Below are 11,696 nucleotides of genomic sequence, written 5' to 3'. Positions count from 1 at the left end.
GACCCGATGGACCTGGACGCAGGAAGTATGATCTTTGTGGGTCAAGCAGGAAGAGCTGATTTAGACAAGTTTAAGGTAATAAATAACTCTTATAATTTCCTTACTACCGCAAGTTTTATCTTCTTGGATATTGTTGGATGCAAATCCAGAGCTAGCAACCAGTTGAAAACTCTATCCAACCTCCTTTGTTTTTTTTCTCCATTATTTATCCCATTCTAGTTTATTCCCTCGGTTGGAAAAACTACCGAGGGAATAAATTCATCTGAAATACCTAAGTATTTCAGATGAATGCAGAGTTTTGTACTGTATTTGGGTTGAATTTTTATAAATCCTAAATTATAACAATTTAGGGTTCTTTGAGAAGTTAGAATATAGTTTTGAACCACAATCTGAAATTAATTATATATATATTTGTTATATTTGGAATTGTCTGGATTACTTTGGTAACTTTTGTACCTTCCCATTATTTTAAGAGATTAAGAATACACCATCGGGTGTGATGGATGTTTGTTTGTCAAATGTCCAGTGTGATGATGGGAGGTTTTTTTTTTTTACCACTTTTTTGAACTTGTGGCATCAAATTAAGTCAACTTTTGTTGTAAGAGTTTTCTAGTTATTGTTTTGTCCATATTATTTCTGGAAATAAAAGTTTTTTTCAAACAATGAAGTAGAAAGTGGATTCAGGAAACAAACCACCTGTTGCCACCCATAGGACTTAGGAAGCCACGGCAACTTTGATATATAACACTAGAGTATTAAATAAATAAATCTAAATATATATATTTTTAAAAAGCATAACATTAACCAAAACATTATATTCTGTAATTATTTTAGACCTCAAACTACGTCTTTATGCTTCTATTGTCTTACTTGATTGCTTATCAGTTGTTTGTGTCTTTTCAGGGTGACATTGGAGAGCTAAGACTTGTGGGAAACCCTCAGGCATTTCAGGGTTTCTGTGACTATGAGGATTACCCCGATGAAGTGAGTGTTTCTTTAAAAATCTTAATTTAAGTGAACAAACACATCTGTATGACACGTTTCTTTTCATGTCAGGGTTCTGGTGATGGTGTCAACAAAGAAGCTGACAGGAAACGGAAAGAAAACACTAAGACGGTTGGTTTGCAGATTTCTTTAGAGATTTTTTAGCTAGAATAATAAATAGCTGATATAGTTGCATTGATATTTTTCTGCATATATATCTAGTTTAAAGTAACTTCTAGTTTGGCACTGTTTTTGCTTTTCTCAGACCACTTTTCCACCCCTCCGTCCAGTACCTGTACCCCCGATTTCATCCCAACCAGGAGGCAGAAGAGGAACCTCAGGTGAAAAGAATAAAAATTCAACTTGGAAATTGTTTTTTCAAGTTTTTGAACGGTTAGAAAATGTTAAAAAGAAATGTTCCTCAGAGTACAGTGTCCTCGGCCAGGTTACTCATGTAGCGTCAAAGTCTCATCAGCTGAAATATGCACTGACACAACTTGTCTGGACCTGAGAATGAAGTTTTGCTCCAAGCGCCAAGTTTGTCAGTTGTAATCAGTAAGTGGAGCATTAAATATGCCACTCATAACAAGCCATAGAGCTGAAAAGGTAAACTTCTGTGTTTCAAAGTTAGCTTAGAGTATATTTACTCTGGCTTGTCAAATGTAGTGATTATCCCTTTTGCATTGCACCAATGCTTAGTTGTTAATTCTGAATGAAAAATATTTGATTCCTTTTGTTATCTTTGTGCATTCTGCGTAAAGGTGAGATACAGGTAATTTTTGTAGGTCAGCCACTCTGGGAAGGTTCTCTTATGCTTCATATTTCAGCTAATGTTTCTCACTGTTGTTCACTTGAGTCTCAAAACCTTAGAAATGTCTTTGTAAGCCTTTCTGGACAAATGGATATTAATGAGTGTTTCCAGCCTTAAATTTCTTCTGATTGGGGCATCATGAGTTGCATTTTGGGATTTTAAAACTTGTTTGAACCCAAACAAACCCATTTTAATGCATATATGTATTTTCTGGATTAAGTAGCTGTTAGCTTAAGTCGCTAAGTTAGCTTTATTAGCTGCTAGCACTGTAAGCTAATGGTTTATAGCCAGCCTTGGTAGATTTAGCATGTGTAAAGGTCAGCAGTCTTGATTCTCAGCTTGAGTTATGGTTAGTTTGGGTAACATGTTAGGTTTATAGGTACTTTATTTAGCTTTTAGACCCATTAGTTGATTTAGCTAGATGCTAGCTTTCCTAGTTATTAGCTTGAATAGTCAAATATTTTAGCAGTAAGATGGTGCAGCTGTTAGCTTGAGTAGAGATTTATAAAGTTGTTAGCTTGTTAAAAGGCTAGCCTAATTAGCATTTAGGATCATTCACTGCTAACTTTGCTAGCTGCTAGCTTTGTAAGTTGATATCTTGATTAGTTAATTAGCCATTATCTTAAGTGAAAAATATTTTTTGGAGATGAGATTTTTGAGGTTCAGGGTTTCATTTGAGACAATATGATGAAAAAGCATTACATTACATTTACACCCTGTAATGTAATGTAATGCTCCAAACAGGCTAAATTGTTTCTCTTCTTCAGGTGAGAAGGGCGACAGAGGAGAGAAAGGCCTGAAAGGGGACCGAGGCCCTGCAGGGCCAAAGGGGGATTCAGGCAGCAGCTCAGGCTCAAGTTTTTCCTCTCAGGTTAGCGAGCAAGGAGACAAAGAAATCTCTAATTTCTGAGTTAACATTGACATCTGACACAAATAACCAGTTTTCTTTTTTTCCTTCTAGGGAGAAAAAGGTAAAAAGGTATGTGAACTGCATTTATTGAATTTTGGGGTAGTGGGTTATTAGTTTTTCTGATGCTACATCAGACATTTACGTGAATAGCTGGAATTTGCATACACATGAGACCACTCCTAAAAAGGGTATTTTAATAGTTAAAACACCAAATACACCTTCATATCCATCAATACTCACAATGGAAACTGTCTTAGCACTACAGCTAAAATCCACAGTCTTCCTTATCTCTGGTTTTGAGCTTTGCAGCCAAGAAGCTTTGTGTCTGGGTGTTTCAGCATCCCAACTGGCATTTTCTGTTAAATATTTTATAGATGGTATAAAACTTTTCCAAATAGATGTGAAACAATAAGAAAAGCATATATGAAGAGAGGCTGAACAGTGAAGTTTTGGGGAGTAGAGGTACTAACGGTGGATGACTTACTGTAATTTTCAAAGTGAAGGTTTAGAGAAGAAGCGAATGCTGGCATGGTGGAGTGGATGGGGGCTGATTGGTAACAGAAAGAGAACTGTGTGACGGTGAAAGGGGAGCTATCAGTGGAACCATCAGTGATGTAGATCTAAGCAAAGTAAAACCAAACATCTGAAAGCTTGCCTGTCTGTTATTCTCACCAGGGTGATACTGGTTATGGATACCCTGGCAAAAAGGGTGAACGTGGCGTTCAGGGGCTTCCAGGTCCTCCCGGTCCTCCAGGACCTGCAGCCGAGGTTGTCCGACTCGGCGACGGCTCTCTTGTGCAGCCGTTGGCTGGTCCAGCTGGACCACCCGGGCCACCAGGGCTGGACGGGGCTGAAGGACCTCAAGGGGCTGATGGACAGCCTGTAAGTGCAAGAAATTAAGAAAGGTTAAATAAAAATATTAGTTTGTGACCATTTATTTTTCCTTTAGGGTGATCCAGGAGAGGATGGAAAAGCTGTAAGTGTCTTTTTAGCAGAACTTTTCACTGAATCGACTGATTATTTATCCATCTATGTCTTTACTTTTATGATTTTTAGGGTCCTGCTGGACCACAGGGTATTCCAGGAATTCCAGGAACGGCTGGTATGAAAGGCCAAAAGGTGCGATACATGAAGCCATTATGCTAATCATGCTACGTCTCTATTTACGGTAATAATTTGTCATCTCCAAATCATTCCAGGGTGAACCTGGAGAGGGTTCCCCTGGACCAAGAGGTCCCCCAGGTCTTCCAGGATCTCCAGGACCTGGCACTGGTGATCGTCCAGTATGTGAAAATATGCGCCTTTCTAGCCAATACTTGTATATAATAATTTAACCACAGTGAATGTTTCTGTAGACATTTGTTGACATGGAGGGTTCAGGATTCCCAGACCTGGAAACTTTCCGGGTAAGTTGTTCAACATTAGGAAAGGAGTTAAAAAATATTTCAGAATGACAGTTGTGAAATGTGATGGGCAGGGTGCACCTGGTCCTCCTGGTCCCCCTGGTCTGCCCGGCCGTCCTGGGACACCTGGTACTTCAGTAGCCATCGGACCTGATGGTCCAGTAGCCTTTGGACCTCCTGGGCCGCCTGGACAAGACGGAGTGCCTGGCCTACCAGTGAGAAGCCAATTTTATTTCATTGTATTGTGTTTGATTACTTAGTAGCTAAAGGATGTAAATCTGCATTTTTGTTGTTTTCAGGGCCCACCTGGACCTCCTGGCCTCCCTGGTAGACCCGGGTTCAGAGGAGAAAAGGTAAAACTGATTATCGTCTACATTTGTGCCAGAAATTGGCACAAAAGTCTGTTGTTGTTTTCTACATCAGACTAAAGGGGTTCCACAAGATAGTAATAGCTGCTTTAGTTTTATTTAGGCCTGACCAACATTAAAATTATTTAAAAAGAAACTCAACGACACACCAGAACTTTACATGTCCTGGATAAAAAGATAGGCTGGAGCTTTAACATCCCGGCTGATGTTTTTAGAAGTTGCACCAATATTTCAACTTCTTCGTGATGCTATCTACTTTATGCAGCAAAACAGACCCACAGCATGATGCTGCCACCCTCATACTTCACAGTTAGGATGGTTCAACGTCCCAGTTCTTCCTCCAAATGTAGCCATGGTCATACTGATCAAATGGGTCCACTTCAGGCCACGAGATGACTCCAGAAATGATTTTTTGTGTGCATTTGCAAACCACAGTTTGGATTTTTATGTTTCTTTTTGGAGTAATGACTTCTTCGTCACTGAGTGGCCTTTCAGCTCATGTCGGTACAGAACATGTTTCGCTGTGGATGATGACACTGTGCAGCTTCTGCAGGATCTTCACAGGTTCTTTGGCTTTTGTTCGGGCATCAATTTGCACTTTTTGGACCAGAACCAGTCTATCTCCTGAACAGTGTGATTGAAAAGTCACATTGTGTCAATCCTTGCGTATAATTGTTTTACGTTTCCAAAGCTATGACGTCTGACACATCCTCTTATTAACGAGATGGATGTACACAATTTAGGTAATTGTAAATGATGTAAAACAAGACTAATTTGGTTTGCTTTTACTTCGGACATTGAAAAAGTCTGATTTTTCTTTTCATTCAGCAAACTTCTGATTTGAACTGTCAGTGCTGGTATGTTCTCATCCCCAAATCTCAGTCATAAAAATGCGAGTTTACGTTATCCTGTAAGGCATCGTTTAACCAGACACAAACCAGTACTTCTTACTGGTGGTTGTGGGATGATGTTACGGTTTGACAACAGCGCCTCCTGCTGTCTGTAGCCATGTCAGTGTTTTCATTTTCTGCTTGCTAATAAAACCTCCTTCTTTTATGATGCATTTCGGCTTTAGCAATAATGTTAATTTCTATTATTTAGGGTGACGGTGGTGATCTCGGCCTTCCAGGTCCAGCTGGGGAAAAGGTTAGTTAAAATAGTTAAAAATATGACGCATAAAGATTTGTTTACCTTTTAAAGATAATAGCAAATGCTGCTGCAAAACCACATAGATTCTCTGTTGCTTTCTTCTAGCAAGACACAACGGACTCCAACCCTTTCAATTACCTCTTCTCTTTCTTTGCTCCATCCTCTACGGTGTGTAATGGGTAGCAGGTACTGGGTTGGGTTTTTTCTCTGCTGGTCTGCTTTGCTTTTTAACGTTTTCTATTTCCATAAAGATGGCAATGTTTAAAATATAGCTCTATTTCTTCTTCGTTTGTCTAGATATTATGAAATCTGCCTCCACTTTTCCACTTTTTGAACGTCTTCTTTCTGTTTTCCTCTAATTTTTCTCCTTTATTAATTGTCTAACATAATTTTCCAAGACACAAACCCACATTTCTGCTTGTAATCCTGACTCAGGGTGGTCAGGGCGATGCGGGAAGGACGGGTACACCCGGACAGTCTGGTTTGGCAGGACTTCCAGGTCCCATGGGACCAGTTGGGCCTCCAGGGCCTCCTGGACCACCGGGGCCACCGTACTTCACTGGCAGTGTGAGTAACGGTTTAAAATTTAATCCTTTTTTAAGGCAGGATTAAAAAAATCTTAATCACAAGTGTAAAACTGTTCAAATATCCTTTTTAAATTACATTTTCTCCATGCAGGGGAACCAAAATGAGGTGCTAAATGCCCTGCCTGGCCTCAGAGGGCCACCCGGACCACAGGTAGCCATATTGGACACAGTTGGCTCTCTGATTACATCATTCATACCTTATACTACCTGAACTGAACTGTATCGTTTTTTCAGGGTCCACATGGCATTGCTGGTCTACCTGTAAGTAATGGAAATTAATCCCTGTGGTGCATTTTCTTAAGCTACTCTTGTAAACACTGCAGATTGAGTATTTGAAGCTTGTAGGATAAGAAAACATGATAAAGTTTGTAAAGTGCAACCAATAAGTCACTTTCTGGAAATTGTAGTGTTGTTGAAAAATATTTGTAGTAAATAAAAATATTTAAAAACTATTGTTTTTAGTAGAACTAAAAATCAACCAGACTGCTTTTCGATACCTTATTTTAAGTGTTGCTATGGCAACTATTAGGAATAACTGTTTTTATTAAATGTTTTTATTTCTGGTTTCAACCTGGCTTATTTGATTGGTTATGTTTCCAAAGGATTTTTACATAAAACGTCCTGCATGTTTCCATCAATTAATATTTCTCTCATTAATGTTTTATGTTTCATGACTATATCTTTTTAAAAAATTAATTGTAGTGAAAAAATATGGGGTTTTCATCTCGCAGATTTATTTTGTAAACAAAACTGTGATTTTTCTGTGACAAATTTTCCATAAAAACCTTCACAAACTCAAACTTAAAAAAAACCCCACCAGATTGATTTGCTTGTGTGCTGTAGTGTTAAAAATATTATCTAATTGTTATAGGCAAGCAATTTACCTCCATTTATTTATTTTAACTCTTTTGTTCAATTATTTAACTATCCTAAATGCAAAACATTTTTTTCATAAATGTTGAAAAATGTTTTTCCACATTAGTGCTGTTGTGTTTTATTGTCTGTTAGCATCAATGCTAACCATAAAATGCAGGAATAACTGGTCCAGCTAAGTTCCCTCAAAGGCCATAGGTGCCCTACTTTATTTATTTGATCTATTAGTTAAAAATAAATGTAAAAATGTTTCATTATGGTTTGTAGGGTAAGCCAGGTTTTCCAGGGGACCATGGAGCTAAAGGCGCAGAGGGACCAAGGGGACCTGCAGGGATTCCAGGCATTGATGGATATCCTGGAACACCAGTACTGAGCATCTTCATCATGCAATATTTCCAGACACATAATAGTTAAATGTGTCATTTCAGATATTAATCTCTACTTGTGCTGATTTTTTTAGGGTAAACAGGGAGAGAAAGGGGAGAAGGGAGAGACGGTGAGTTTCCTTTAGAGGGACTGATAAGAGGTTCATTTGATTGGTGAGACCAAATGGTTTAAATGTTTGCTGTTAGCATGTAGGTGAAAAGTCTATGGATCTAAAGAAAACTTGACTGGTTCAGAGAAACCGCAGTACTGTATGAAGAAGGAAGTGACTGTGGTTTGTTGATATTTGCAATAGCAGCAAGAAGGTGGTGAGGTGAGCGGGCGAAGTAACCAATAGGTTAAGATCGGCACAATAACATTTGTTTCCAAATGGTTAAATCTACTGAGAAATGTCTAGAACGTTTTACTGAAAAATGTTTGGGAATCCTGTCTTTGTCCTGTCTAACTTTATCGTTATCTGCAAGAAAAACACCTTCCTGTTAAATATTTGTTCTACATTCAGACCTCTTTTGTTTTCTTTTTTTTGTGTTGTTTGTTCAAACACTGATGCTAAAATGCCATCTCAGAATCTTTATTTTTAATTTAAATGTGACATTTTGTAGGTCCCAATGTGCTTTAATCTTAAACCACAACACATTCAGTAAACGTTAACCCAACTTCACATGAAAAAATATTTTTTAATTTGTGTGTTTATTCTGAACTCAGGGTCGTCCAGGTCGAGATGGTGGACCACCTGGACCACCCGGACCCCCTGGACAACCAGGACAGGTTCTCTACCAGCCGCCGTCAAGAGATGTGAGTCAGAGCTCCAACTGTAAATCTGTACATTAATTGGAAAATGAAATTAACCCTTGAACTTTTCATCATCCTCTCCCTCCTTCACTGCACGGTCACTGCCTGCCTCACTGCTCGTTACTAACTAACCTAACTTTGTCTTGCTAGTTTAACGAGGTTTATTGGAACGATTTGGGACAGGTGAGTTGATGCTCCCCCAGTTCCCTGAACTAAACTAAAACTCACTGACTTTTAACTTCGTTTGCCAAGTAAGAGCCAGGCTGTTCTGTCTTTAATGAGCCGTCTCTCCTCCTCCTTTAGAGCGGATCAGGGCGTGCAGGATTCCCAGTACGTATCAATGCATCTACCAACCTCACTTTATTGAAATAAGCATTCAACTTAAAGTAATGGAGGTATGTCTTTTGATTTAGGGACCAGCGGGGCCTAAAGGAGACAAAGGGGACGCTGGTGCTCCAGGATACGCTCCTAAGGTGGGACAGTCATTGTAGTGAAAATCTACCCACATCCCTCCATTAATAACGTAGACGAACAGATAAAAACTGGAAAGTCTGGATCTGACCAACCGTCACTAATGTGGTGGTCGATCTGAATAACTTCTAACCAGTGAAGGAGATTGCAGCAGTCTTGCTGTCAGGTTTTTGCTCTTATTTTAAAATGTTTTGAGAGAAAATGTGTTATTTTTATCTTGCAGGGACAGAAAGGAGAGCCTGGCATTATCATGGGGCCTGATGGGAGACCGTTATATCTGGGAGGCCTGACAGGACAGCCGGTACACCAATGCAAAGCATCCTCTGTTTTTCTTGGCTTTCTTCGATCTGAAGTATCAGAAATTGACCCATTGGGGCATGAATTGGATATAATTAAGAAATAAAGTGACTGTTGATGTTGATTTGCAGGGTGAGAGTGGAAGTCCTGGCCCAGTGGGACCTCCTGTATGTACTGATTAAATTTTTCATCTGTTTGACAAGATGCCAGCATTGTGCAAGTATGACAAGAGTAACTATTTCTCCAGGGTCCCCGGGGTCTTTCTGGACCAAAAGGAGAGATTGGTATCCCTGGGAGATCAGTATGTTTCTGTTGTATTAAGGAACATTTTTAAACTATTGTTTTTATTAAAATAAGAAAATGTCTGAAGTGTGACTAATGTTTCAGGGTCGACCAGGATTAAACGGGGTCAAAGGAGAGAAGGGAGACTCTGGCGGTGGGTCTGGATACAGTTACCCTGTAAGTGCTTTGAAAAGCTTTGGTGTTGAAACAAGTGAGTCATGAAGACGTTAATCATTGCTTGGTATTTCCTCAGGGCACCCCAGGACCTCCGGGGCCCCCCGGACCTCCCGGACCTCCAGGCGTGAGTTGGGTCGAGACATCTGATTTCCATTTAGATGAAGGAACAATGACTTTATCTCTGACTGCTTCGTCTCTTTGTTTCAGGGGTATGACGAGTACTCAAGGAATTACGCAGGTAAGGTTTCAGACTTTCTTTCATGCAAATCAAAGTTTCACAAATCTGCTGCTATTTATGTTATCGTTCCTCCTTTTTTGCACAGTTAAAGGAGAGAAAGGCAATCCTGGACCACCAGGAATACTTGAAATTCAAGGTAGCATCACTTGATGTTCATATATATGGAGCAAATACAACAGGAGGTAAATATTTACAGTGTGCGTCTCTGTTCTTCAGGTCTGGGAACAGGCTTTGACTTTTACACTTTAAAGGTAAAATCACCCACTAGGTCCACAATTCTAACTGCGTTGCAGATTAAATTACTTCATTTTTAAGTGAAAATCATTTTGGTTTTGCCCAGAATGAGTTGAAAGGTGAGGTGGGTTTGAAAGGAGAGAAAGGAGAACCAGGCGGCGGTTATTATGACCCCCGATACGGAGGAGGAGCTGGCTCACCAGGACGACCTGGGCCACAAGTAAGACCACCGTTTACATCCATTTCCTCTGTATTTGGTAGCATTGCCTTGGAACGGTGTTACTTGGGTCAAATGTTATGGATTTCTGTCCTCAATCTTCTCACAATAGTTGCTGCAGTTTCGGTTCAAAGTTTGCCATTTTGGCATTGTCCATCTGGAATAATGTTGTTTCCTCTTGATGCCATCAATTTATGAAGTGTACCAGTTCCTCCTATAGCAAAAGAGCCCCTCAACATGATGCTGCCACCACCATTCTTCACAGTTAGGGTGGCATAAGCATCGCTTAAGTTTCATCAGCTGACAGGAAATGTCTCCAAAATGAAGGTCTTTGTCCCTGTGGACATTTGCAAACTGCTAGTTGGAGAAATGGCTTCTTCCTCGCTGAGTGACCTTTGGTACAGGACAAATTTGTCCATTTCTGTCTTACCAGCTTCAACAGCATCTTCACAAGGCCTTTGGCTTCTGTTCTGGAGTCAGTCTACACATTTTGGACCAGAACTGTAGGATAGACAGACATTCCCATCTCGTCTATACTTATGAACTGCTAAATTTGGCATCTTCAAGCTTCTGGAAGTTATTCCCAAGGATGAGCCAGAACTTTTTTTTACAGGATGTATCCCTACTATAGTGGGTCACAGACACTTGAGCACTGATGAAATGTTTACACATGTGATTGGTTTGGTGAAAATATATATATTTTAAATAAATGTGAAACTTGAAAATGAATCCACAGCGTAGAAGCAAGATATTTTCTGCTAACACATATACTCTGAAAACATACAATATATATATTTTACAGCCATAAGTGACACAAAGACAGATGTCTGGAATTTCTTACATACCAGCATTTTAAAAAAACTAGAAGTTATTAACTATGAATGGGAAAAAAAAACAACTAATTTCTTCCTTTGTCTGTCTGGGTGGCATTCCAGTATCCTAATAATCAAAGTTGTCTCTCTGACCAGGGTCCAAAAGGAGAATCGGTTGTTGGTCCACCGGGCCCTCAGGGGCCTCCTGGAGCCCCAGGAAGAGGTTATGACGGTCGACCTGGACCACCAGGGCCACCCGGACCTCCAGGTCCATCCTTGTCTGGGCCCTATGGAGGAACACAGAGTGAGTCCAGTTACAAAAACAAATTTTCTCTCCTCATCTAAAGTTACCTGCTGCTTCATAATAAAACCTTTAATATGGTTATTATGTTTTCTTTTGGGTGTATTTCATTTGTATTCTGGATGTTGAAATTTAAATTAGTAACTCCACAAACAAATTTATGGGAAATCAAAGAACTTACCTGTTTATTCACATCTGTCTAATTTAATAATGAGCCACACATTATGATAAAACAGCTGCATAAACTGTCATGCATCACATTATTACTTTTTATTATGACAGTGACAAACTCTTAACAATGATGTTAATAAACCCCCCAAAAACCTAAAAGTAGAGCTGGCATCGCTACCATTTTTTTCTTTTGTCCACTGGTAGTTCCATGAGAGCAACAATACATAATTATATA

General features: G+C 39.5%; 1 protein-coding gene across 1 annotated transcript in view; it reads left to right on the top strand.

Annotated features, from left to right (window-relative positions):
- The first annotated feature begins 6 nt into the window (after positions 1-6).
- The window catches only part of LOC103457617 (collagen alpha-1(XVIII) chain-like), a 15,965-nt gene continuing 4,275 nt past the window's right edge, over positions 7-11,696 (top strand). The window contains exons 1-33 of the mRNA XM_017309581.1: positions 7-75; positions 904-984; positions 1,057-1,116; positions 1,250-1,325; positions 2,563-2,666; positions 2,757-2,774; positions 3,381-3,587; positions 3,655-3,681; positions 3,762-3,824; positions 3,905-3,988; positions 4,061-4,111; positions 4,183-4,323; positions 4,408-4,461; positions 5,578-5,622; positions 6,061-6,192; positions 6,304-6,363; positions 6,447-6,473; positions 7,353-7,451; positions 7,546-7,581; positions 8,175-8,264; positions 8,412-8,444; positions 8,565-8,591; positions 8,675-8,734; positions 8,956-9,033; positions 9,161-9,196; positions 9,277-9,330; positions 9,417-9,488; positions 9,565-9,612; positions 9,696-9,726; positions 9,812-9,862; positions 9,943-9,977; positions 10,067-10,180; positions 11,146-11,293. Of these exons, the coding sequence (XP_017165070.1) occupies positions 7-75; positions 904-984; positions 1,057-1,116; positions 1,250-1,325; positions 2,563-2,666; positions 2,757-2,774; positions 3,381-3,587; positions 3,655-3,681; positions 3,762-3,824; positions 3,905-3,988; positions 4,061-4,111; positions 4,183-4,323; positions 4,408-4,461; positions 5,578-5,622; positions 6,061-6,192; positions 6,304-6,363; positions 6,447-6,473; positions 7,353-7,451; positions 7,546-7,581; positions 8,175-8,264; positions 8,412-8,444; positions 8,565-8,591; positions 8,675-8,734; positions 8,956-9,033; positions 9,161-9,196; positions 9,277-9,330; positions 9,417-9,488; positions 9,565-9,612; positions 9,696-9,726; positions 9,812-9,862; positions 9,943-9,977; positions 10,067-10,180; positions 11,146-11,293 (2,311 nt within the window). The remainder of the gene's footprint in view (positions 76-903; positions 985-1,056; positions 1,117-1,249; positions 1,326-2,562; positions 2,667-2,756; positions 2,775-3,380; positions 3,588-3,654; positions 3,682-3,761; positions 3,825-3,904; positions 3,989-4,060; positions 4,112-4,182; positions 4,324-4,407; positions 4,462-5,577; positions 5,623-6,060; positions 6,193-6,303; positions 6,364-6,446; positions 6,474-7,352; positions 7,452-7,545; positions 7,582-8,174; positions 8,265-8,411; positions 8,445-8,564; positions 8,592-8,674; positions 8,735-8,955; positions 9,034-9,160; positions 9,197-9,276; positions 9,331-9,416; positions 9,489-9,564; positions 9,613-9,695; positions 9,727-9,811; positions 9,863-9,942; positions 9,978-10,066; positions 10,181-11,145; positions 11,294-11,696) is intronic.

This window comes from Poecilia reticulata, linkage group LG2, assembly GCF_000633615.1.
Source record: "Poecilia reticulata strain Guanapo linkage group LG2, Guppy_female_1.0+MT, whole genome shotgun sequence".
Taxonomy (NCBI): domain Eukaryota; kingdom Metazoa; phylum Chordata; class Actinopteri; order Cyprinodontiformes; family Poeciliidae; genus Poecilia; species Poecilia reticulata.
The sequence above is the reverse complement of the archived record's forward strand: the minus strand, read 5'-3'. Positions and strand labels throughout refer to the sequence as shown.